This window comes from Plectropomus leopardus, chromosome 10 (genome assembly GCF_026936395.1).
Source record: "Plectropomus leopardus strain MGB_pleo_1.0 chromosome 10, ASM2693639v1, whole genome shotgun sequence".
Lineage (NCBI taxonomy): Eukaryota > Metazoa > Chordata > Actinopteri > Perciformes > Serranidae > Plectropomus > Plectropomus leopardus.
Window position 1 is genome coordinate 27,564,054 of NC_142185.1, and position 27,384 is coordinate 27,591,437.

General features: G+C 41.2%; 1 protein-coding gene across 2 annotated transcripts in view; it reads left to right on the top strand.

Moving 5' to 3' along the window:
* Positions 1 to 27,384, top strand: part of clybl (citrate lyase beta like) — a 150,871-nt gene that overhangs the window by 112,221 nt on the left and 11,266 nt on the right. For both annotated transcript variants that reach the window (XM_088083478.1, XM_088083480.1), the window contains 5 exons: positions 1,862 to 2,075; positions 16,775 to 16,963; positions 21,857 to 21,958; positions 24,197 to 24,290; positions 25,464 to 25,631. In XM_088083478.1, coding sequence (XP_087939604.1) covers positions 1,862 to 2,075; positions 16,775 to 16,963; positions 21,857 to 21,958; positions 24,197 to 24,290; positions 25,464 to 25,631 — 767 coding nt within the window. The remainder of the gene's footprint in view (positions 1 to 1,861; positions 2,076 to 16,774; positions 16,964 to 21,856; positions 21,959 to 24,196; positions 24,291 to 25,463; positions 25,632 to 27,384) is intronic.

Genomic DNA, 27,384 nt, shown 5'->3' on the forward strand with positions numbered 1-27,384 from the left:
TTCCCAGTCCTTAAAGGTCTACGTACCTGGAAGCACTAAAATGCGGCAAGCAACTTGAATTGCTTTTAACTACCTGCTTCAACCGCAACATCTCAGTGAGATGGGGACTGATTGGGACTGGAGGGCATGCGGAAGCGTAGTTGACAGGATTAAGTGGCTATTGAAGTGACTTTTGCTCCTTTTTAGAGAGCAAAAGACCCCTTTTTCAACAGAAGGACCCCCCCCCCCTTCCTTGCTCAGGCAAAGAGGGACACTAATTACAAATATGATCCCTCGAAGGGTTTCTGATACCCAGTGAGAGTTAGTGGTGGGAGAAGCGGTTTCGTAGCTGTAATTAGATATATCTGATCCCAAACATTTAGGTATTCATTACGGCCAGTTGTTTCAGAGGCCAGATTGACGGAACAAATAATTAAGACGTGTGTGCAACGATTGAGATTATTGGTGTGTACACGTGTGGGTGTGTATGGATGGGAAGGGGTGGGGGGGCACAAGCCAAAATCACTGTATGTGTTTGTGACTTGGTGTGCGAACCCTCGATGCATTTGTGTGTAGAGGTGGGAGGTGTGATGATAAGCATGTCGACAACTGGTCAAGCTGGTTTTTCATTGTGCGGCAACCCGAGTTAATTTTTATTGTCACTTTGTTGGGCTGGAAAGCATGAATAACCCGATGCACCTTTTCACCTTCATTTAGCCGCTGTCGCTCAGTCAGTGCTGTTTTTTTAAAGAAAAAAGCTTCTAAAAATGACAAAGCTACCAAAGACAGTTTGTTTCATGTTTTTCTTAACATATAAAAAGCATCCTCTGAAGTGCAAAGATGCTGAATAACATTTTAGCCTCCATTATGAAAAAGTATACGTGCTATCAAGAGAGAACAGATACTGTGAGGCATAATTCATAGAGGTGTTGTAAACAACAACAATATAGGTAAACAATACAAGTTTCCTGTCTTCTCTTTGTCCCTATTTTGCAACTGCATGTACATTGCTGTGCTGTACTTACCCTTGAACATTTAAATTTATTTTTATGTGTGACTGAATGTTGTGCATAGCTTATTTAACTTTTTAAAACTAAAAATTAGAATATCTCTGAAAATCTGAAAATCAAAAGTTCTGAAGCCAGTGCTAAATAATTTCATTGCTACTACTGTCACTTTATTCATGTTCAATACACTGTGTAGTGCAACATTTTGTGATTGATGTTTGTGATTTGTTTATTCTCATTCTATCTATGCAGTCGCTGTGTGACGTCTTAGATAGTGCTAATGAAGGCACCTATAGTGCTAATGAAGGCACCGAATTTGGCCTTTTAAAACATTAACTACAATAACAAACCTACTCCTTGTTCCCCAAACTTTAATTTTTCCATGACTCAGCTCCAGCCATCACTGCCGCCCCTACTCATTCACTTCCTGCCCTGCCTAGATATTCAGCAGTGTGGCAGCATTAGCATATGAGTGGCTCAGTGTTTGGGTGAGTTTGTTCTCAACAAAGGGCGCCAAAGCACAGGTCAGCGTCTCTCATCCACTTCAATGGAGAGCTGAAGGGCAAACAGAACTCCCAAAATGAAACGTTTCCAGACTTTCGCTCTGGTCTGCAAGAAATCCTCCTCCTTCCGGATCCTCACAAACAATTTAAACACTGTAGATATTATGAAGATGAATGCAGCAACAACCTTTAATTATTCATTGCCCTTAGCCCTGTATTGATGCTGTGTGTTCTCATGTGTTATGTATGCAACACAGACGTGTATTTGTGCATACTGGCTGGGTGTTGTGTATATTTATGGAACGTACACAAAGTCATGTATATGTCTGAGTGCCACTGTGTGCTTATGTATGTTTATATCTGTGTTGACAGGGAGAGTACTTGGCTCCAGCCCGCAGCCTGGCAGTTGTATGCCGAAGCATGGCGTTATCACCATCACTCTGCAGGCTCCTCGCTGCGCTACGTACCCCGCAGGGCGGTTCTCTACTGCCCTGGCAATGATGAGCGAAAATTGAGGAAACTAGCCTCGCTGGATGTCGACTGTGCCGTCTTGGACTGCGAGGATGGTGTAGCCCTCAGCAAAAAGGTACATAAACACACAGAGGTATAAATGAAATGCGGCTTCGTGCGAATAGCTTTGTGATCCTGATTTTTAATTCCGTGTCCCTCCTTCAGACAGGTGCTCGGTCTTAATCACTGAAAGGAAAACTACCTAAGTGAGATGTTTAAAACAAGCACATTTCACCCTATTATGATGGTATAAAGGCAGTGGTGCCCCCCTATCAGAGTCCTTTAAAACAAGGTGACCACGTCCCACTGGGTGAGCAGCGGGAAAGCACCAGATGCAGCAGGTTAAAAGCATTCTCCCCCCGCCCACACGACCTCCCCATTGGCCCTGCTGAACTGCCCATGAAATTGTGATTGGAGAGCGGGATAAAGAAGGGGCCCGGGTAAAAAGTTAACTAACAAAGGTTTTTAAGTCATGATAATAAAGATGATTGATATGGCTGGAGGCTGTTCCTGTAGTAGACAAAGACAATAAGATGATGGCCTGTGTGTGACTGACAGGCTAAAACTGTGACCCTGCGATGGAGTCGGTGGATGTCAGAGCGTTTGTCTTTATTATGTGTTGGAGGAGAAATGTGGAGAGGAATGCAGTGCTGAAGCAGTCATTCAGGCTTGAGGAGGGTTCAGATGCTGGATGTCAGCCTGTCAGCATGTGACAGGTCCATGTCTCTATCTTATCTCAACAAAAGTATCCTGCTCCAACCAGCTTATTTCTCTCACCAACCCACTCATTTCACATAAAACATAATTTACAACTTTGTCTTCAGATTGAAAAGGAGAGTAATTATTAAATAGCATCATATTCAAAATTCACAAATGTTTCCTGCAAAGGCGTTTTCTCTCTTAGCAATTAGTTAATCGGTTTTACCTGTAGAGGATGATATTTAGACATAGTATGTACTGTTAAAAATAAAAGGGATAGTTCCGATTTTTCAAAGTGGTTGTACGAGGTACTTATCCATAGTCACTCTATTACATACAGTAGATGTCAGTTGAAACACCCCCAGTTTGGAGAAGCAGGCAGTCAGACACAGGAGCTAAGCAATCTACTGCTGCAACAAAATGTATTTTAGCCAACCCAAAAAAGTCCCACGTAAGTAAATCTATCTCAGTTTAAGTATACGCCATGTGTAGAATGGTTTCACTGCTTCATCTTGCTGCCAGAGAGTGATTTCTGATGTATAAATTAGGCTGTTATATAGCTATTTTTAAGGCCATACTCCTCTGAGAAAAATAGGGATTTAAAATTTCTGAACGTGGGAGATGCTGGTCTAGCACTGCCTCGATCGGTTAGTTAGTTTGTTTTATTGTGTGACTTTGGCATTTAAAAGGTTAGCTTAGATCATCAAAGTCACACAATAAGACTAACTAACTAAAGCTTCTTTTTCACTGCACAAAGTACCCACTAACACTGTTAACATCTGTAACGTAATGGGAAAAGTTATAATCAGCATTCACACGAGTGTCAGTGACTCTGCAGTAGTCAAGCGTATTTATCACCTCCGGCTTACAGCACATGACTGAATGTGCTAATTTTAGCCCTTTACCCTGCGAGTTGCAATGACAGGCCACCACTTTATACAGCTGTCTTTGTCCAAGCACCACTCAAACATCAATCAAAATTAGTCTGCACCGGGTTTGAAAAGAGACTGAATAAGTAAGAGATATGCAGTATATTACTACTGTTTACTTTCTGACCTGTGTTCTGGTCTATCCGTGATGTCAACATGACACCTATGACACAGAAAGGCATATTTGCTTGCTGCAGAGCTGTGTGCACAGCTCTAGTCTACTGGTAATGGGAAAGCAGTGTGTAGATTCATTTTAGCGGGTTTACCCGTGTTTAAAAAAAAAACACGTACACACGCAAATTTTGGTGGAAAAGGGGTACAACTCTCAGTGTAGTGTGCACTTAAACTGGTTTGTTTTGGGGTTTTTTGTGGCTGAAACACATTTTATTGCTGACCCTTATTCATAGCAACATTGCTTAGCTTTAATACACCTACCTGCTGCGAGCATGCTGACTGACATCTACTGTATGTAATACACTGACCATGGATAAGTACCCCATACAACCCCTCTTCAAAAGATGCAAGCTTCGACTTTAAGGGAAAATGACTAGCTATAAGGCAGGTCCATTTCCTTAAAATCCAGAATCATGTCCCTCAGCAGGCTTACCTCTCCATCTTCTGCTAGTAGCACTCCCAACAATATCAACAATAAATTCTGGAAAATAGTCTTATACCTCAATAGTTCCCTACCTTATAATCCCATCACTTTCTCCTCCTCTGATCCAGCTACATCAGCACTACGCAGCACAAAGCATGGCATCCGATTTCAGCCGTTTTTTGACACCGTAAGTCCACGTTAGCTTTGACAAAAGTCTGACACAGTGTGCGGAAATCCTGTTACCTATTATGTGCTCGCTAGGTCATACTGTGTAATAAAAAAATTAGTTATTTACTCAATAGCATAAGGCACCTTTCCTACTGGCACCCTTTCTTCACTTCCCACACTCTCAGCTTCTTTCTCCACTGTGGCAATTGGAAATCCATGGGGGTTGTTGTGTAGTTATACCTTCCCTTAAGATGATATTTTTTTTCCTGTTGAATGAACAGTGCATCTGGTGTGTATGTGTGTGTGTGTTTGTGTGTGTTTGTGTTTGTGTGTGTGTGTGTGTGTGTGTGTGTGTGTGTGTGTGTGTGTGTGTTTCTTTTTATGTAGGATGGCAGAAATTACTGTGACAGTTATTTTGGATGTTAATTTTCATGTTTTTATATCAATTTGGCATAATAGTTGTTTTTTTTTTACACTTGGTTTTCAAAGATCCTATTTTCAAAAAAATATTTTCTTTATCTGTCTACTTTGTTACTTACACAGAGAGGTATTTACTAAGGATTTGCAGGCCCTCTTAATGCATTAGAAGCACCACATCTACACCTTATGCTGCACTCCCATGCCTGCCATTCTTTAAAATATCTTCAAGCACTCGTGGCATAGATCTCTGAAATTGTTTATTTGGGATGGTTGCACCTCCAATTTTTGATATCTGGCTCATGTTACTTTTGATAGGAGGATTAGGTCTAAATGGTCTAAATGGCGGCACATTATGCAGATCAGATGCACATATTGTTGAACATTTACTTATTCTTGTATCAGTTAATACTAAAGCTTGGTATTGGTACTCGGTACCTTTCTAAGGTAAATACCCAAGTACCAAGTAGTATCGAACTTCTCCTGTCAAATGATATATGCATTCAGTCATGTTTGTGCCGGCGGTTTGATCCTGAACCATTCTGACTGGTTCAGCAAATTTTCTGTTGCTGCCATCTCTGCAGCTGCTCTGTGAACGATCAGTTCGCAAAGTCGGGTTAGCACGAGCTAACCGCAGCAGCAGCTAACATCAAACACCAAGCTGTTAAACCGTTCTAGCAAACTTACACTAACTCTGAAATCGCTCAACGTTGTTGTTCGATCCATCAGTAACCCTTACGTGACGTTAGCCGTGTGATGTTAACAGTTGGTCTGGTTACTGTATGTTTTCAGGTGGACGCTCACAACTGTCACTGCCGCAGAGCTCACACTCCTGCAGCAGCTGCTAACCTGTGCAGTCAGGTTGAGGCTGAGTGCTGTGTTTAAGAGTGTGAGCAGTTCAGCATGCAAAGATGCCACCAAAATGTTTGAAAGTATGGCTGTGCATACCACTCCATTCACAATATTTGTATTGAATTAATTACTCTATTGGTATAGAGTGCCCAAGGGATGACATTTTTCTGTTAGCCAACGTGGAAGTCAGCGTCACCCTGGTTCCCTCGTCTCCTCTCATAAGTTTGTGTTAACCACAGACCTTATTTCAGGTATCTTACCAGAAAAAACATTAAAAAAAAACATAGACTTCGATACAAGGGAACCAGAAGTGCTGAAATGCTAACTCATTTGTGGGTTTTAGGAATCATTGTTCAGACACTCTGTTGGTGTCTCTCAAAGGGTACCAGTATCGCAATTTATTGTAAATGATACCCAGCCCTATTAAATACTCAGCTGAATTTGGAAAATATGTAAAATTGCAAAATTAAGAGTCCCTAGCAGTGATTTGTGTTTCTTAACATCCTGCATAATGTCTTGTCACCAATATTTCCTCTAGCTGACATGTAGTATGTCAAATAAAAATCAGTTCTGTGATCAGCTGAATCATAAATAAAGGATTTTTTTTTCGCTTTAACATTGTGAGTGTGTCTGCACTGACAGTTTCAACAGTGTATACTATTGCTACGATTTTATTTGCCATGACAACCGCGCAGTCGGCACCATGTGTTTGCCAGAAGATGCCAGGCATCAACAGTGGTTCTGTGATACATGTCTGTTTTGTTTTTTTTTTTCTTGTGAGAAAAAAAAATGGGAGCAAAGCAGATATTGAGCTTGATAAATGCCACCCTGAACCACTGTTTTGGTAAAGGCAACAATGGGTTAAGTGAAATGTGAGGTTAGTTAGCAGGTACACACGGACAGGCTTTTAAACGGGGCTACTGCCCACAACCACCCTCCCATTATGTGTTCATTAATGTATTCTTTTCATTATCTGTCACCTTCACCTTAAAACAGGGAAGGATATTCATGACAAAAAGGTACGCCGTGAAGGTCAGTCCACCCCCTCCCCTTGAAAATTGAAATCCGGGAGTGCCCGCTTTAATTGCCTGCCGCTTTGACTCCAAAAAATGTCTGCGCTCCGTCTTGGCAGTAATGCTGGCTGCTTAAGAGGCAGGGAGATGAGAAAAGGAGTAAAGGGTAGGAGCCACCCAGAGCTTGCTAACTGTCACCACAGACCCAGAGGGGAGAGCAGGAGGAGGAGAGCGGGGAGGGAAGACAAGGCTGACTGCTCTAACACTCTTACACATATCATCATATCTGTATGATCAGTGGGGTGGAGGAAGAGGGAGGGCAGGTTGAAACCCCGGAGCGGAACTGACGGCTACACCTGTCCTCTCTCCTCCTCTCTCCCTCGCTGTCTTGTTCTTTCATTGTCCCTCTCTCCCTTCGCCAGGGTCCTCAGGGTTAAGATTGTTTATCTCTCTCTCTCATGTTCTCTCTCAGTCTCTCTGTGCCCTATGGTCCACTATTCCTCCTGGTGCTTCTCCCTCTCCCTCTCTTTTCCCCACATGGGTCCCTACTTCCTCCCTGACTCCCCCCTGCCTCCCTGCCGTAGAGATTCTCTCCTAATCCCTGGAAGTTTGGAACTAATGAACTAACTGCTGAGCCGCTGCCACGGAGCTTGGTCCCAAACTATACTGTACTTCACACTCGATTTCCTCTCCAGATGGCATGGTGGCGCGGCCGACACGGCGGGGAGCACCTCTCGCGCACCAGCACGCGCCTGCAAATGCGCACTGGTACACAAGGCATGCAGAACACAAACATACACACACAGGGGAGTGTGCACATGTAGACACATGCGGGCAGACATTCACACACAAATGCACATGCGCACATGCACAGTCTGCAGCTCACTGTATATCAGTCAAGTGTGACAGAGGACTGTGTCCTGAAGAAGCACCGACCATTTATTAGTGTTTCAGGTCAGTATTTGTCCATTTGAATGTGTTTAAAATATCTAACACAGATAAACCCCCTCAGTAGCTGTTGTTGGGCCCATGTGGAAGCCAGAAACCCGTCACTCCTGGATTTTGCAGTTTTATGAGTACATGGATCTGATTACACCCACCATGCATACATGATTCGCCATGTTTAATTCATGCAGTTTTTGGGATGTTAGTTGTTCGATTGTTGATGATGTTTGAAACCAAAATAACAGGAATCTCAGAGAAAATATTAGAGATTGTAAAGATTGCAGATGCCATTTTAAGCATTATTTTTAGGGCTTATAAATGCAGTCTACTGCATGACATGGAATCTCCCGAAAGTGCTAATGAGTATTAATTACCAATTATCTCTTATGTCGTACATAAAAGGGTCCAATAAGAGCGTAGTCTGACTCACAAGATGTAGACTGTGGGTATAAGCATGCCACTGGTTAGCTATTTCAATCCGCATCCTTCTCCTTTATGTGTGTGCTATCGTTTTACAAAGGCACCGTCACTGCCTACTGTGCTAAGTGCCGCCCAGGACAATGATGATTGGTTTAGAGAAACAAAAAGAAGCATTTTTTTTCCCCCCTTATTGCAAAAGGATCATGGTTTCTTTCAGACCTTTCTCTAGCATTGACACTGCACTGTGGAGATAGGTTTGGCAGTGCAAGATTAATAAGACCATAGAACACCATGTGCTTCCAATGTGAACACCAATACAACAAGAGTATCTACATCCTATGCAATTGGTCATTTAACCCCACCCTGTTACAATCTCAACTAAGAATAAAAATGTAGAAACTTCAGCATTAACTGTAGGTCTGTTATACAGCATAGGTGTCATTTACCCCCTGTAGTTTAAGCACACAGTCACACATAAGCAAATGCAGGCAAATTACATACATTCATCTTTTATTTAGATCTTGAGGAATCATTGAGGGCAAGCCCTCATTTTCAATGATGTCGAGAGCACAGAAAAAACGCAAAGAGTAAACAACAACAGACCGAACATCATTAAAAACGGTTACATTCAAAAGCAGAGATCATAGTTTCCTGTAGACCTTTTCTGGTCTGCTTTCTGTATTTTACAACCTGTTTTCTGGTCTTTCTGTAATGTCAAATGTGACACACCAGGAAAACACACACACACAGAGAGAGAGAAAGGCATACTTTCGTATCGTAACTGCCACAGAGCCGTGTACACATGTCTAGTCTACTAGCAATGAGAAAGCAGTCTATCACCTATTTGTAGTGGCTTTTCCGGTGTTTAAAATACTTGTATACATCTGCTTTTTGTGGTGGAAAAGGGGTCTTATAGGCTTTCTCTGTTTCTGACTTTGCTTTGCTTTGCTTGTAGTTTTAAGGAGCAGCTGAGGAACTTATGGTTAGCTAATTAATTGGTAGTGGTTAATGCATAAAATTGTTAACCCTGACTGTTTAACTTTATGTCAGGTGAACTGAAAAAATCTCTTTTCCTTATTGTATTCTCTGTTTTCGTCTCCTTGGTATCACTCTTTGCTTCTGGTCCGCAGACCGACCTTTGTGCAGTGATAGCAGCTGAGGGAAGAATAGGTGGCACATTGTGGAGTGGATGACATTATTACGGTCTATTAACTTTTTCTGGTTGTAGTGCAGTCAATATATGAGCTGCGGTCTATGCATGAACTGCGTCTGACACCAGAGATTTTCAACTTAACATAAATTATGCAGCCAACTGTCAACTGATCCATGACCTCAGTTCAATGCTCACTGTGTTATTCCAGAGGACACTGGAAGATCTGCTCTCCATTTAAGTGGATTCAAATGACTAAACTCTTGACAGAAAGAGCTCCTGGGAAATAATGTTAGCCAGTTGAATTATGAATACTGAACATTTGTATTTAGTGTGTGTCTGTGTGTGTATGTGTGTGTGTGTGTGTGTGTGTGTGTGTGTGTGCGTGTATTTACATCCATGTATATATACATGTTCTTGTGTGCGCGTGTTTGTGTACTTGTGCGCTCAACACCTCAGAAGACCCAGGAGACTGGAGAGAAACTCCCAGTCAGGCTGCCAAGACTCACAAACGGGATGTGAGCCGCTCAGCCAGAAAATAGACCCCGTCCCGGCCAGATCAGAAAGACCTTCAAATCCAAACCTCACTGTCTGTCACGGTGTATGTGTGTGTGTGTTGAGTGTCATGTGTCGGGTATCGATTGGAGTCCTTGGGGAGGGTCTGATAGGCGAACGAGAGGTCAGGGTGCATTAGAGAGTGATGACAGCGCTGTGATTAGCATTCGTTGCTCAGGAGTGGAGAGGGCTTGCCTATTGTTGAAGCTCATAGAAAAGGGGATTTAAAGGTGTGAACATTTTTTCTCACCTGCGTCTTTTTAGATATCAATATAAGTCTGAGATTACATTTGAGCTCTCTCAGGTCTTTTGGGTATCTTTCGAAACACTGCTGATCCAGATACCGTTGGTTAAGGGCGAGGATTGAGGCCGAGCGAGGGATCGGAAAATGCTGAGACATAGAGAACAGAGAGGCCCTCTCTCCCTCTCTCATTATCCTGTTACACTCTTGTGTTTTCACTGGCAGAGCCGCGGCTCGCACCGCTCTGTGCTACGTGGGCTGCGCAACGCAACTCACGGAGAGTAACCCCAGTAGGTGGAGTGATGATGGAGAAGGTGACAAGGAGAGGAAAACATGAAAGAATGGGAGGAGGAGGAAAGGAACGCAGCAGATGTTGATGCACGAGGGAGGGGGAAAAAGCAATGCTATACCTATAACTTTATTATGCAAAAAATGTACTTAATTTTAATGTTCTGTCTTAATGAAAGGACATGTTAAAGTAATCAAACTCCAGCAAGCTGTTTGAAACCATTTGACAATGTTTGTCTCCTGATCAGACTAATAGAAACAATATACAGGGCTCACTGCTAACTTTCAGGGTTTCCTAGGATCCTTAAAACGTCTTAAAATTTATTGATTTCATTAATTTAAACTAGGCCTTAATCGATATTAAAATGTCTTAAATGAACAACATGGGGAAATGCAAAATCAACAAAAATTAAGTATTTAATACAGTGGGAATCCAGGCAGTGGAATCCCAGATGCAGAGTGCGAAACACATTGGGGCAAAATTGTCCCTAACTCTAAGTAACTGAATTTTTAACTTTTTTTTTAGTAACTTTTTTTTTTTTTTTTTACTTCTGATTTTGATTATTGTAAAATTGATCCATAATTTTATTATTAGTGGTATTAAAATCGTGTTAAAAAGTCATAAATTCTACTTGCTCTAAGCTGTAGGAACTCTGACATTGGCTGCCAGGCTTGCAACCAGACATTAGGTGTTTTTTGTTGCCGAAACTATAAATATGGTAGCCATTTTTAGTCACTGTATATTATGAGTAATTAAGATACTATGGAATTATTTATGCCTTTGTTCTGATCATGATTTTAAGGATCCACTCCAGTTCGTAAATACTTTAACGCTCAGTAATAAAGCAAAATTAGATGATAATAGTCACAGTCTTGAAATCCAAACACTTGCATGGCTTGCTTCTCCTGACGGTGTGTACCTGCCGTTGCTAATATCTTGTCCTGTTGCCTACAGATTCTGCATACATATGCAGATTATCTGAGAGTTAGCGAATAGTCTGAGCCAACAGTAAATTGGGCAGACTTTATTGATGCAGACAGCTGTACTGGGAGTTGCAAATCAGACATAAATCATAAACACACAGTGATGCATAACCGCTAATGAACAAAACTGCAAATAATTGTAATTATGCAGAGAATAGATAATAAATGTAAAGATACCCAATGAGTAGCCTAACCGTCAGTTTTTCCAACAAAATGGAAACATAGCCTTGGGAATTAATTTCCACAAAACACTGCAATGCAACTTGTAATGAACTGTAACCAAAGAGCTGTAATGAGATCCTTTCATGGCTAATTAAAGTGAATAAATAGTGTGTAACAACTAGCTGTTCCTCCACCTCAGGCTGTCAGTTTTGACCAACAATGACAAGCAGGTTTCGTGATTTACAAATTCCTCCTCCTCTATCCTGCTAGTTATGTCTTGTTGTCTGCCCTGACAGGATAACGGATAACACAGTGTGCCTCCAACTGACAAGAGTGAAGGCCTGAATCTCCTTCTGCTATGTCTCAGTTATCAGTGTAGCCTGAATTAGTCAGTCATCTCACTCCAGCTTTCTGGAGTGCAGCGTGCCACTTGTCAAAACCCATCCACGATGACTTGAAGCCTGCTAACACACACACACATGCGGACACACACACACGTGCTGACAAAGACAGACGAACAAATGCGTACACAGTCACACTTCAGGCAGGCAGCCTTCACCTGCGATAGTCTACAGCTCATTTTAAATGGCATCGCGAGTTGCACAGCAGGATGCAAAACGCCAGCTCTCAAAAAAAAGAAAAGAAAAACAAGTGTACTCATTGTGACTCATGATTTCCCACTCTTACACGAAACCATATATACACTCTCAGAACAAAAGACATAGCACTCCACTGTTTGAAGACACTATGTCAGTGATGACAGGTGCGATCTATATACATTACAAGTTGTTTTTGAGAATGCAGACATCTTTGGATGGTGCCACTGACTTGTTAATGTTGTAAAAGAGCCTAATTTATGCCATTAGTCTTCAAGGTAGTTTACTTTTTTACATGCTATTGATACCCACAATTTTTGTTTTCTAGAAAAATAGATTCTACCCTGCTTATGTCTTTTCAAATACACGTTTCATGTCATGCACATGGATGGATTACTGAACAAGCCCATCAGGCACAGGCCCAGGGGCTTAAAGTTTCAGGGCCCCCCCTGGCCTTTACCTCACCCATAGAGACTTAATATGACTACAAAGAGTCAAAAAAATAACTGTAAAGAGATGCAAAACTGCTGCAAAGAGACTCACAAAGACTAGATAGATGCAAAAAAAAACAACCATAAAGGGACATAACACAATCACAATAAGATGTAAACAACTACAAAGAGATGAAAAAGAAATCACAGAAAGGATAAAAATGACCACTAAGAGATGCGAACAACTAAATAGAGACTCAAAATGACGAGACAGAGACAAAAATCAACTAGAGAGACTCAAATTAAAAGAGAGACAAAATGATAGATACTTAATGCCTACAAAGAGATACAAAAGTAACTTCAAAAAGACACACAAAAACTACAAAAAGCATCAAAATAACCACAAAGGCACGCAAAATGACAATATGGATCCAAACCATAAAGAGTCAAGTCACTTTTATTTATAAAGCCCATTATCACAAATCACACTTTACAGCATATGACATCCCTCTGTACTTAGACCCTCACATCAACTAAAGAACCCCCCCCCCCAAAAAACACCTATAATGGGGAAAAAAATTATAGAAACCTCAGGAAGAGCGACTGAGGAGGGATCCCTCTTCCAGGACAGCCAGACATGCAATAGACGTCGTAAAAAACAATTAAAAGAAAAGAGACATAAATGACTACACAGAGACAAAAGGTAACCACAACGAAAATTCAAATCACTACAAGAGACACAAAACAACTACAAGGAGATGCAAAACAACAACAGGCTAAACAAACATAACTTCTGTGTGTCTTGCTCCTGTGTAGGAGAGGTGGGGGGGCCTTCTACATGTCTGTGCCCAGGGGCTCATTGTTTAATAATCTGCCCATGGTCATGCAGAAATTTTTATTTTTCCAGTATACAGTAATAATCATTGCCCTGAGATCTAATTCAGACTGGATAAACGGACGGGGAGCGTGAATCCACACCAAGAATCTGTCCATGTTTGACGTTGCTTGTTTCAAGCTGCATGCAGGCAGCGCTGGTCATCCATGATCTGATGCTGGAGAGGAAGGCCGCCCCGCTGTGGACTGTACACACATCAGTTTGGACGCTCTAGTCTGATGTGGTGTCTACAAGGCAGTAGCCATGCTGTGTCACGTATACACAGCACTCTGTAGGATCCTGAGCGTCAAGGCTCAGGCTGTGTGTTAAGGAGCTGACCTCGCTCTTTGGAAGGTCAGCCTCTCCGCACTTGAAAAGCTTCTCGCGCGCATCTATGCATTCAACGGCCCTGCCTGCCCGGCCAAGCGCTCGCCTGCCTGCCTGCCTGTGTGTCAGCTTCTAATGATGAGGATGATGGAGGGAATCAAAGAGGAGATGGAGCTGACGTCGGGCGAGCTCTCCATGGGACACCAGGTGATTGGGGAGGGAGCTTTGAAGCAACTTGTTGGATGGCTGTCCATTAATGTAAAATATCTGCTTTTCAAAGGGCTTTATTCAAGCTCGGAGTAGCGGAGCCCATAGGGGTCAAGGTGTCTGGTGGAATAATATCTCTCTTACTTTTCAGAAAAAGCGGGATAAAAGAAAGCATAGTTCACAGTGACCTGGCCTTCTCCTTAGCCATTCCTGGCGTCATGGTTTCAGAAATACCGTCGCAGAAGGAGAAAAGTGCAGGAGACAATCCTTGCAATGAGCGGTCTCTGGTTACATTAAAAGAATTTTATACATGCAGGCTGCTAGTATATCAGGCTGAGGTTAAAGCGGGAGTCTCAGTCCTCGCCAGTCTATTTGATCTGCGAATGTTATAAACCATGCTTTTTGATCATCTCTGGATCGCTATTTATTTAGTTTGGTCAGGGATCAATGTGACTCCTGGCATTATGAGACAGCCAGCGGTTCTCACAGATCAATTTTCTCCAGTCACCATGAAGTTGGGCAGGGACAGACAGAATTTAATCCACCAAGTAGCAGGTTTATGAAGAGTGAATTATGGCTGCGTAAATCGCCCCATCCGTTTTAAGTTACCACGGTACAGTTACGGGTCTATCTTGGCTTGTAAGAGAGAGTAACAAAGAGGTTACAGCAAAACTTAGTCAAAGATCACAGCGCTCTCATCATATGGTGTGACAATCCCTCTTGTCTCATTCAATGAGGCAAAAGGCAGACAAAGACGACACGCAGCAGTCCGAGCCTGCTTGTGACCCCTATTAAATCCGAGCAAATCTTTGATATGTACTTTGATACCATATTTTATTGATACTGGAGGGGTGTTCGTAATATCAAGTACAGTTCTGCATTCCAGGAGATCAGAGCGAGGGCTGTTTTGTCTCAGAAGCTGTCCTGTGACCCTTGAGGGGTCCCCATAAGCTCTCATACAACTGAACCTGGGTTGACTTTAGTCCACTTTAGTTTTTACAAGAGATTGTGATGTATGGGCTCTCCATGTTATATCTGTCTACAGTTTCTCTTTCATGCACACTGTGATTTGTCGGTAATCGTTCTACTAATGATCAGCCTGTTTAGATATGCTACTCAGATGGGGTTTTTTTAATGGTAAATTCAAAGCTTTTTCATTACATGGTGTGCCACATTTGCCACCACTTGCAGTTTTCAGTGCCATATTTTAATGGCCCATATTTAATTTTATGAATAAGCATCTTTCAAACCCTACTGGGACATCCAGTAATCTGTATCAGAGTATTTTTATTGCTCTGCACTGGCACTCGCTGTGGTGTTTTTTTCTGTCCATCCCATTTTTGTAAACACAATATCTCTTTCAGTTTCTCAAAATATGGCACAAATGTACTTTTGGACCTCATGATAAACTGATTTCATTTTGGTGGTCATAGGTCAAGGTCTGTAACCTTATATATTTTTCATACTCGTGGATGCAGGAGGAAGTCTTGAGGGAATTTCTTCAAATTTGGCACAAACGTCCACTTGGACTCAGCAATGAACTGAATTTTTGTGGTCAAACATCGAGGTCCTTTTGACCTTGTGTGTCCCATTCTCGTAATATCTCAAGAAGTTGTTTGAGGGAATTTAGTGTAATCTATTACAAACATCCACTTGAACCTAAAAAATTAACTGATTAGATGTTGGTGGTCAAAGGTCAAGGTCATTTGGACTCAAGGATGAACTGCTTCGGATATGACGTTCAAAGATCAAGATCACTGTGACTTCATAAAACATGTTTTTGGCCATAACCTAGGAATGAATATGTTAATATGTTAGCTGCTTTGCATTGACATCCATGTTTGGAGCATTATCAGCTGTCATGGCTACATATGACTCTGGACAGATGTAAACTGTAACCACAACTTGACAGGTTCACAGAGGCATACAACAGCTAGGTGGTGATTCTAGTTTTCTTTTGAGAAAATCATTTAGTGGTATAAGTGAAAACGGGGAGGAAAAAAAATCCAAATCTGAACATCTCCACAACATACACACACACAAGCACTCAATGGCTCCAGCCTCTGATCTGACCTGACAACTCCTAAGCTACCGTTTCCTCATGCTGCTTAACTCGGACCACATTTCTCCCAGAGAGCCTCTCTCCTCTCACTAGTCGGACCTCTCTCCCCGTTCCGTCCCTCTCTCTCTCTGCACCCGTAGCCCGGCATCTGGTTTGAATATAGCGGCGTGTGCTACTGTGTTACTGATAGAAGCTAGGACTGTATGGCTTCTCTTTGATTTTTTTTCCGTCCTCCTCATCTCTCTTCCTGCTCAGCTCATACAATGCCTGCATTGAGAGAGAGAAAAGTTTGAGTGCGCAGCGTCTGTTTTGTTGGTTTGTGGCATACTGTGGAGAGATAAACTGCAGTTAAGGGATAGTGCAGGTGTACTGTTATTTTTTGTGTGTTTTTATATATATATATGTTGTATCCAGATATTATTCATTCCAGATTGGTATATGCTTTGTCACATCGCCCACAATGATCACACATTATCTGCGTCTGCAATGCATTGTTTGATCATGCTTAATGGTCAATATAATTTACGCAGCCACATTTCCTCATAGACGAAAAAAGTACTGGAGGAAAACAGTTTAAAAATGCAATAAAAGTCCAATTTCCTGAGTGTAACTGATGTGCATCCACGCATTTTTTGTAATTGTTGATTGAAGCGAGAACAAATCACCAGTTTCCAACCTTTCATGTAGATATTTCTGTATATTCTTGTGCATCATCTCTCACATTAACTATGCTAGCTTATAAAATGTTCTGTTTTCGAACCTTAAAACCTCATAATTAGTGATACAGAAGTGCATTCTAAGTGCATCACATGAAATAATCCTAGTTTCTCTCTGTGTTTTCTGTTCCTGTGCTGCAGACAGATGCCAGGGAGACCATACCCAGGATGTTAGTAGAACTGGACCTGGGCCGGACAGAGAAGTGTGTGAGGGTGAACTCGGTGTCCAGTGGCTTAGCTGAGGCTGACCTGCAGGTCATCCTGCAGGCAGAGGTTCTCCCTCCTGCCATCATGCTGCCCAAAGTGGAAGACGCGCAGGAGGTGCAGTGGGTAAGTTCCAAATATTTACCCAAAAAAGTGTTCTTGTAGTTTCAGTTTGTCAAAGAAAGCTGAATAGAGTAATAGGAAAGAGATTTTTTTAAAACCATGTGTAACTGCATCCTAAAAAAACCTCAAAATAAAACAAACAGTTGCAATACATGCAAAAACTGAAAAATACCCATGACTTTTCTCTCTCTTTCACCTCTGGGTATCTTTTAAAAAACACAGCGGTGCTCTTGCACAAACTCATGAAGTAAGAGGAAACCACGGGAATCTTCAAAGCAATCATAACAAACTTTTCCATTTCCCAGTAAAAGTGGGAATCGATCCCTGTGGCAGGGACTCAGGGACAGGCAGGGTGTTTTTCTTGGCCGCTGCTCAAGAAACGGATGACATTTCTTCGGATTAGCTTCAGAAGCCCGATAGCTTTCTGTAACAACACGACGGTGCCTTCTGCCACTGCTGAACTTACTGGAAGCTGCCTTGAACAGAGTCATGTTGTGGCTAAGAATAAATTTAATCAAACTTAAAGCACTCTGCTAGGCAGGTAAAATTAACAGAAAATATGCCACAAATGTGTTCTGTTTGTTATTCATGCACACCTATCAATATTCTTGAATATTAAATTCCAAAATTCTATTTTGTCAGTGGTTATGACAAAGATCACAAACTGATATCTTGGAGTACAAAGTCAAAAAAACTGCAACTGCAATTTAAGTTACCCTACTTAACAGTACATATCCTGTCACCTCTTTGACTAAAAGTCTTCATAGATGTATCAAAACCTGATAGACCAAATTTGACGTCAAATATTCCAAGTTTTTGCACTCTTAGAATGGCTATCTATAATGAAAATAACTGATATAACAACGAAAATATTGCCCACATATTTTCTTCTTAAAAATCGCAACTTGTCCATACTAACTGGGCCTGTGTCCTAGTTAGGAGGTGTTTGTCTGGGCTTGGCCATCCCTCTGGCTTTCTATAAAGGGGCGCTGTACGGATGTCAGGTCCCGAAAGGTCAGGAGACAGTGACATCATTAATGCGGGCCTTTCTGATCAGCTCCATATGGTTCACTTACCAGGAGGAACCAGGTTACTGTCTGCCTCCTTCACCGCTTGTGTCTGAATACAGTTCAGAGGTGCTGGATTGAAGTACTTTTTGCCGAAAATCTGTCACGGCTTGTTTGTTTTTCTTTTTCTCTCTCTTTGCACACACTTTCATAAGGGCTGGCAGTTAACCTCAGCATTTTAAAGTGGCTGAATGTAATAAAAAAATCCCCAAACCGGTGTAACGTTACATGAAATATGTAACTTGTATTACTAATTTAAAATGTAGTGCTGTCACAAGTATCAGTTGATACAGATAGACCAGACCGGCACCACGTCATCGCCAAGGTTGCGCCCCGTTTTGAGAGAAAGAGATGTGCCAACATATCAAGAGAAACATGCCAAAAAAGCTTTTTCTTGTAATAGGTTATTTAGGAATTCCACACTGAGATTTAAGATTATACCTGGTGATTCAAATACATCTATGATTGTATCAGGAGCAAGTTTGGAAATGGGGTTAAATGTATAGAAAAGTTATAGACAAGTTTTGAAAATTAATTTGTAAAAATGTGTGGGAGCCTTGGTTATAATCCCCCCCACACACACACACACGTACATAAACTCGTCCACGGTGTTGGGGCAGGAGCAGGAAGTTTTTAACTAGTGGTTTTAATTAGAACACATCTACTTCCTGCTGCCCTTTCTTTCTTCCAAGTATAATTGCTGACAGGTGTTCCCTTAATTCTCTCCCTCAGCCGTTTCCCCCTTTGCTACTTTTCCTCATTTAAGTCAATTTTATTCTGCATTAATTTCCTTTTTTTAAACCATCCACTGTTGTTATTATTATGCTAAAAACCACAGCCCGTTGAGAGCTATAAAATGATTAAATAATTGCCTGCTTATGTTTTTTTGTTTTTTTCTCTGGTGCAACAAACCCTGAGAGTGTGCACTGTAAATCTGTTTGCACATTGGATTTACAGTGTGTTTGTCGCGGTGTTTCCGCATCAGCAGGTGCATGTGTGCTCCTGAAAGTCTGCAGCTCGGATTGGACCTCGATTCATTCACGCATCTAATCCTCAAACTTTGTCCGTGTCTTCTTCGCACATGCTTTTCTGTGTGCATGTGTGGCAAGCATGTGTCTGATTTTCTCCACTCTTATTATGCAGCGCAGTAAATCCCTCACTTGTTTATTTTTCTCCCCTTTTTTTTATTGATATTAGCACAGGAACCTCCAGACTGATTTGTCGCTAAAAGATGGACTTGCTTGTTTCCCTTTGTGTGGAAATCTTTAGCTCTGCCTTCCTCCTCTCCCCCGGCCCTTGTGTGACTGACAGGCCTTATTGGGCTATAACAGGCGTAACTCCCTCCCTTTGTCTGAGGACAATTCTCACACAGATTCGGAGCCGTGTGCATTCTTCGCCCGCCACACTATTTGGTGTGCACTGGGACCGAAAGAATCGCACCCTGTCCCGCTCCTCCTCCTCTACTCCTCCTCCTGTCCCCTCCCCTCATCCCTTTCTCCGCTTCCCCTCTGTGAAATGAACACTTCAGCAGGCCGGAAACATTTAATCTGGCCCCCTTTTGAAGAAAATTAATTGAAACTTGTCCCACTATAGCCTCCTTTCTCTTGCTCCGTCTCTCCCTCCTTCTCTTTTCATGATTGGGTGGCGAAATTGTCAGAGGGCTTGTTTGTAGCGTGGCTTTGAATGGCAAGAAGAGGTGTTATTTCTTCTTTTTTCTTTCCTTTTACTTTTTTTCCCCCCAATTCAGTGGTGAATAACATCTTAAAGGGTCCTAGTTTTGAGAGCCATTGACAGCTAATAGTTGCTGTATGCGGCGGAGGAACAATGAACGAGCACTATAGTGCCTCTTATGCGGCGTAAATCAGGCCCTCAAAGTGTATAAAAGCTGAAGAGGAGAATACAGCAGAAGGACAGAAACATGTAATCAGAGAGGCAAGGAGGCTCTTTAGCGAGCGCTGCGGCATTGAGCTGTCATTTGTTTTCCTTCAGCCGAATCCAAACAGGCTCGCCGCGGCCTTGTTCGAGGGGTTTGCATGGCACGGTGTCGCGGTGGTAATCTCTGTGTGTAATATCAGCTAGGTTTCCCCACAATATCTATCTCCTCTGTCACAGAAATAGGTTTATCTACACCCTCTTTTCACACTCCCCTCTCGGACACCCCCCACCCCACCTCCACCCCCTTCCTGTGTTTGCAAAGGAGGGGGGATATTATGCTAAGCCCCCAGCGTTAGTTTTTATGTTGCCATAGCAGCCTTGCTCCCACAGGGTTGTGACCTCAGATGATTACAGTACAAAGCCTATTGGGTCTTGAAAACCTCTTTGAAGATGAAAAGTCTTTGATGGTTTGTATTTATGCAAATCTCTCAGATATGATTTATCCAACTGAGATTGAATGGAGAGATGATTAAAATTGCCCCTATTTTTTGAAAATCCTTCAATGGAGGCCCACTCTTTCAGTTTTTCCCGAACAAGAGTGGTGAGTGCGAGCACGGGGGTTGTTTTGCTCTTCATTTAGAAAAATAGCAGTGCTGTACCTGAGGTTATTTATATCTGTCTTTTTCCTGGTGTGTCAAAGAGGGAGCGAGGAAAAAGGAGGAAGGGGGGGGCATGGAGTTAGACATTTCTACTCTGAGCTTTTGCTCCTTTTCTTTTTTTTTCCTCTTTTTTTTGACTGGCTTTGAAAGGAAATATCTGACGGAGGGGGCTTTTGTGTGTTTCCAGATGATAGATTTTGGAATTTGGGCTACCCCACTGGCAGTCCAGGGCTAGCTGTGAACTGGTCTGTTGGAAAAAATTGAAATGCTTTGGTCTTCAAAGACTTAAACTTGGTTTTAAAGCCCTACTTAGGTGAGCTTGCATATTAGCAGGAGTCGTGCAGAATAAAGGCCTCAGCAAAGTGTCACATCACACTCTGATTGTTGCTCCAGTCTCCCTGTTCCCTGCCATGGAGGGGGGGAGACGCAAAACAGAATAATGTAGGAGTAAAACACACTCAAAGACATCCCAAATCTTGTTTCTTCTCCCCTTTTTCGGGTGTTTTGTGTCTTCTTTGTGTGTATGCATGTGCACGTGCACATTTACATGTGTGCGTACTCTCTCGGGGAGCACATGGTGTAGTTTGTGAAAGAAGGTAGAGCAGAGGAACTTCAGACGGAGGGGGGAACCCTGGTGATAATGTAAAATATTTCATTTCACCCGCTTTTGTTGCTGCTCTCCCGTGCTCGCTCTCTCCGCCATTTGAACCCCACGTAGATGTGTTTCTAAGGACTGGAATGGGAACAGTGCAGGTAATAAAGGTGTCAAGATTCATATCAAAAGTGAGTTTTAGCGCATTAAGATTTCTTTTTTTTTTTTTCTCCCCTCTGTCTCTCACCCCACAGTGGATTTTTAAAAGATGTGTCATATCGTTTATGTATTCTTACTGCTGAACATTTGTATTAAATTCACTTTGACATAGTAGCTCAATATGAGTTTCCAATTTTTCCTATTTGTATAACTAATAATTCATTGATAAGTCTACCGAGGGAGGAATTTAGCCACACAGAAAAGCAGGATCTTTAGCAGAAATACAGCCTGCCAGAATGTAATTTCTCCTTTAAGATCTGTGCAAAATAAACACAAAATCAGAAATGGATTCAAGCTGATCGTCGGCATTTTTTGCGGATATTTGTGCTTCAACAAAACACAAATGAATGTGACGACTGACTGTACAAAGCAGTGAGAGCAAATTAATTTACTGTGATTGTTTTTGCAGATTTATTGCTTTCTATTTACACAAACAGTGGGTGTTGTTAATGAGTCGTGCATGCGATTGTCCCCGTGTGCTTAGTTTGTTGACAGATTTCAGGAGAACTTGAAAGGACGGGCACTGACAGAACCCATTCGCCTGGTCACCTTTGTGGAAACCGCTGTGGGCCTGCTCAATTTTAAGGTAAATTACAAACAAAACCCCCCAAAACTGCCTGCGTAAGACATTTTTTGCTGTTTGTCCATTGTTCACTTTAGATTAAAGACTGTGCCAGCGAGCGGGAGCACTCCACGTGTCCAAAATGAAAGGCTTTCAAAGCTTTCGGACAGTCTCTCAAAATGAGCCTTTTTTTATTTTTTTTATTCCCTTTCTCTGTCTGTCTGTGTGCGTCTCTCTCTATCCCTCTCCAGACACGCTGACATTTTTTAATTAGAACTGTTTTAATATCATCATAGTGGAAAAGTTCTTAATGATATTTTGGCAAGCATCAAAGCACTTCCTGTTACAGTACAGCGCGACCTTCAGCTACATGGGGAAAAAGGGCATGGTTTTGGGCATTTGGGGAGAAACAAGCTGTCCTTCCTTCTTTTGATTTGTCTTTTGGTTCTCCACTCTAATTCTGCGACTGTGTTTGTGGTTGTTAGTGTGTACTTGTGTGTGTTTTGATGGCGGGGGGTGCCTCTGTGTGCTTTCTTGAGAACACCCTGTATCTTTTGCCCAGACTGAACCCCAGGTTACAAGCACGGAAACAAAACACAAAAAAAAATCACTGTGGCACAGCTAGTGGTGAAATTAATTTGGAGGCCAACAAAAGCCAGGAGACACATTCTTATTGTTTCACGCTCTTCGACACAGACAATCACATTCCAGACTTATTTTTTTATCCCCTCATTCAATGATAATAATGGCCAGTAGTCTTGTCGTAGCAGTGGGGCTTGTTATTTGGCATTATTGAGCACAGATACCTGACTCATATTGCGACAGCTCTCTTTAAAATTTCTGCAAAATCAAAATAATTTTTGAAAAAAAGATGTAATGAAATGCATTAACTTTTCTTTTTCTATGCATTGGTAAATAATTTTGTCTTAATGCAAAAAAAACTTTGCCTCAATGAAACAGTCTGTAGCAAGCACAAATAACATTTGCATCAGGAAATACATGGTTGTTGAATAAGTAAACGAGGATAAAAACAACGAAGCATTCAATGCTTTCTGTACTTTACAGGTTTAAAAAGTTTAGTGCGTCAGCCCCAACTTAAACAGAAACATTAATTTAAAAAGAATGGAGTCATCACCAGTACTCAGGGCTCCTGCATATCCTTAAAAGTCCAGTAAAGATTTTAATTTATTAATCTTAAAATAAGGCCTTGGTGGGTATTAAAATACCTTAAGTCAATTTACAAAGTCTTAAAAATGCTCAGACATGGGAAATTGAATTTTATTAATCTTTTTTTTTCTTCTGACACTGCATTGTAGGGTCTCAGTAATTGGTGACATCTATTTTAAATAAAATGATAATTTCCCAAATGCCTTTTTCCAATAATGTCAACACCACATCAGGATAGAAGAACCAACAACGCATTTTTGTTTCCTGCTGGGATGTTCAGAGCAGAGGATTGAATGTTTTAGATAGCTGTCAATGCTGGACAATCCCTGGAGAACATGGAGAAGTACAACAAAAACTATTTAACCCAAATGTAATGGCATGGCTTAACTGGTACAAGGTCATACTTACAAGGTTCTTGGGTTGAAGCCGTATACTGTTTTTAAGGTATACAAAACTGACAATCATCGAGCCTACGGAGCTCCCAGGTTTTTGTGCAAAATATTTGTCTATCACCACAAAATGCGAATAGATCCAGAGTGAGAAACACAAATTGGCCAACAATCACCGCGTATTAGCCAGATTTGTTCTACCCTCATCACTGCCTTGTAGGAAAAAAAAAACCCAAAATAACTTGTTTTATGTTGAAATAACATTTTGACAAAATTGTTCCTAACCTTAAGCTATGCATTTTTTTGTCTTAAATGTCATTCCAAGTGGCATTAAAAAAGTCTGAAATTGAACATGCCTTAAGCTGCAGGAACCCTGGTACTCCTGGCTGTGTTAGTTTACATTTATGTATGTGCAGAATGTGCCTGTAGGGGGCGTATTTTGCGGGCCTGTACATTAATATCTGTCTGTATGGAAAAGAAGTTACGATTTTATGTTGATTGTTAGAGAGAATTTAATGCGATGATGTATGTTGAATGTTTTTTTGTCTGCCAAGGAAACTCAGAAATCCTGATTATTTGAACAACAGTCGGAGTATAATAAGATTTACTCAGCAGCATCTGAGCCAACACATCCAACATTTCCCTCCCTCTTTACACCTGTGTCACTTTAGTCAGCCTGTATCATACCAATATATATTCTCTCCAGGCGGTGTGTGAGGAAATCCGTCGACTTGCTCCCAAGGCCGGACTCCACCATGACGGCGTGGTGTTCGGCTCTGATGACTTCTGTGCCAGCATAGGTAGCTATTACACCTTCTGCTTTCTTTCTCACTTGTTGTTGGCCACAAATGTGCCATTCTCCCTCTTCTTTTTTTCTGAATTCGTGGAATAAAACATTGTATTGACAGACCCTTTTTCCTGTTTTGAATGAATTCATACAAATATAGTGTTTGGGGTTTTTTTTTAAATTGAAATAAAGAATAGATTCTTGTATGTGTTATGTGTGAAATATGTACACAAAAATGAATGAGATGAAGACGAAGATGCATTTCCTGTGCCAAGTCCATTATTTTCAATATCAGGACGCCCCAGAGTGAGGGATTACATGTAGCCTTTGATCACTTACCACGAGTCAAAAAGGAGACTGTTTAAATCATAATATATTTTCTGAAGTTTGTTTGTAGTAAGTTTAACACCTGGCTGTGTGTACAGTTTTGTTACCTGTTAATCCTGTTAAGTTTTTTTTGACTCGTCATTACAATGTCAACTTGTGCGAGAAAGACAGTGAAACACTGATGCACTTGAATACAGTAACAATGTGCTAACGTACAGTGTGTCCAAGTGTGCATTTTGTCTGATTTGCACCATGCTGTTAACTCTCTAGCCAATCAGACAGAGCCCTCACCATTATGCAGAATCTGATTGCAGAATCTGTACACACGCTAGCAAAGTTTGGCTATACTGCTGACTCACTACTCTGATTGATGGATAAAAGTGTGACAAGATGAGTGCAGACTAACTGCAAATGCCAGAGAGGAACCGGTGACTATTAAACACAGCAGTCTGGCTACATTTTGCAAACAGAAGAGATGACATGGCAGAAACACTGAATTCACTGTAATATCTATTTAATAATCACAAGTAGTATCATGATTGCAATATTTAACGTTATTGCAACTAGGTTTCCCCACAATTGACATGAACTGGACTGTTAAGTTAAAAAAAAAAGCAAAGAACCTAGTCTGCCGCTAGGGAAGGTTCAAACCCCAGTTTTACCCTTGATATGAAACTCTCTCTTACAACGGAAGAAAAATAAATTGACATGCCACATATCAGTGTAATTGCTTTCCTGATTTTTTTTTCCCTCTGACTCTTTCATTTATCGCTTATCTTATTTTCTTGCTTATGCACAAGTGTCCTTAACTGGCACGTGACCTACATGATGTGTACTAACTCCCATATTTTGTTCTCAGGTGCCACACGGACTAAAGATGCCCGGGAGCTGCTTTACGCGAGGCAGAAGGTGGTCGTGACCACCAAAGCGTTTGGGCTGCAGGCCATCGACCTGGTTTACATCGACTACAAAGATGTGGAGGGGCTGCGGCAACAGGCCAGAGAGGGAGCTCTCATGGGCTTTACAGGTAAAGTTCCTGCAAGGGATTTACCTATTCTGAGAGATTTTGTTTTGATACCAGTATTTACAAAAAACAAACAATTTGGCCAATAGCTGATACCATTGTTTTTTGTTGTTTTTTTCTCTTGTTAATTTTGTTTTTGCTGTTATTTAATGCCCATTTTGTTCCAAGGTAACAAAATATCCGTTTTAAATTGCTTTAAAATCAACAAATTTGTCCTTCAAACAAATATAATTATTCTGGTTTTTCACCAAAAACTGCATTTGAACACACTGTGATTGTAATATAATTTACCTTTGCCCAACACTCATTTTTACTGAATATAGCTTGAATGCATCATAATATATCTGAAAGCTGCCAACAGCTAACAGTAACTAGCTCTCCTCCTGCTGATTTCATCATGGATTTGTGTTCACAATGTAAAATGATCAGGGAAAAAATAGTGTGCATCCTCTCGAGGTTTACTGCATCCTATTGTCCTGAAGGAATCCAGGGAGGATCTCTGTTTGTTCCAGACAAAGGTGTAGGTTTTGTTTTAATTACTGGAAACAGGGAGCTTAGGGGTCCTCTGCCAGAGGATTTTGAGCATCAAACCTGTGAATCTGGTGAATTTATGCACAAATGTGTGCCATTCTGCATCAGTGTATGGTGTAAATGTCCTTAATTTTGTCAAAAGAAGTCTGCTACTTTTATGTTTGTAGTGTGGGGGACTAATGCATATGGTCTTAATATTGAGGGTGATGTGTCCCCTGCGTCGCCCTTGATATGATCCGAAACAAGTTTTTCATTGTCCCCCGTGATGAGAGAACAACGTTGGTCTTGCATTCTGCTTCTTAGCCTGCACAGAATTCATTTGACATAATAGAAAAATATCATCCACTGCCATCATCTTTTTTGCAAATACGCCAACGGCAGTCAACAAGGCGGGTGATACTGTCCCGTTAGCTAAGCTCACTTCAAGTCCTGACCTCAGCATGTCTGCCCACTCCAGATACCTCTGGTTTCTGCAGTTTCTTGTAGTACATGAATGCATCTGCACATTGCTTTGCACATGTTAGATGCTACATCTCATAGTGCACTGAGATTTATTACAAATTGTAAAGCCATCACTCATCATTGTGCACTTTATTCTAGGGCTGGTGGGCCTTCTTTGACCTTTCGTAGGCTCAGTCAGTGGTATTTGTTCAATTATAAAGCCAACTCCCCTTACACATCTGCACTTTGATTGAACAGAGATCTGACTGTAGCTTAAGTCTGTGATATCAAGATGTTACTGTATATTCTCTTATGTTTTTATATATAAATTTATATAGTTTACTTGATGCAGACAATGCAAATCAACATTGTACAAGTTGTTACAAACAAACTGTAGCAACTGATGTTTCACATATACAGATTATAGTGATTACTAGTTTCCAATTCTGGTCCCTAGTTAGGCTTTTAGTAAAGAAAAAGGAAAAGAATATCAAGGTTACATACAATTACGTGCATTTAATAACAGCTGTGGTTAAAAAAAAAAAAAAGACATAAATGTAAATATTTACATCAAGGTTACATAGAATTACAACACTCAACTATGAAAAATTATAAAATAGTTAAAAATGCTCACATCTCTGATTTTGCTTTAGTCAACCTTTAACACTATTGTTAAAAATCTTAAAATCTTGCATCAATTTTATTTTGATTGCTCTTATGTTCCACATTTGAGAGCATGTTATGGAAACGCTGACTTCATCAGGGAGGTCTTACGACGCGATTT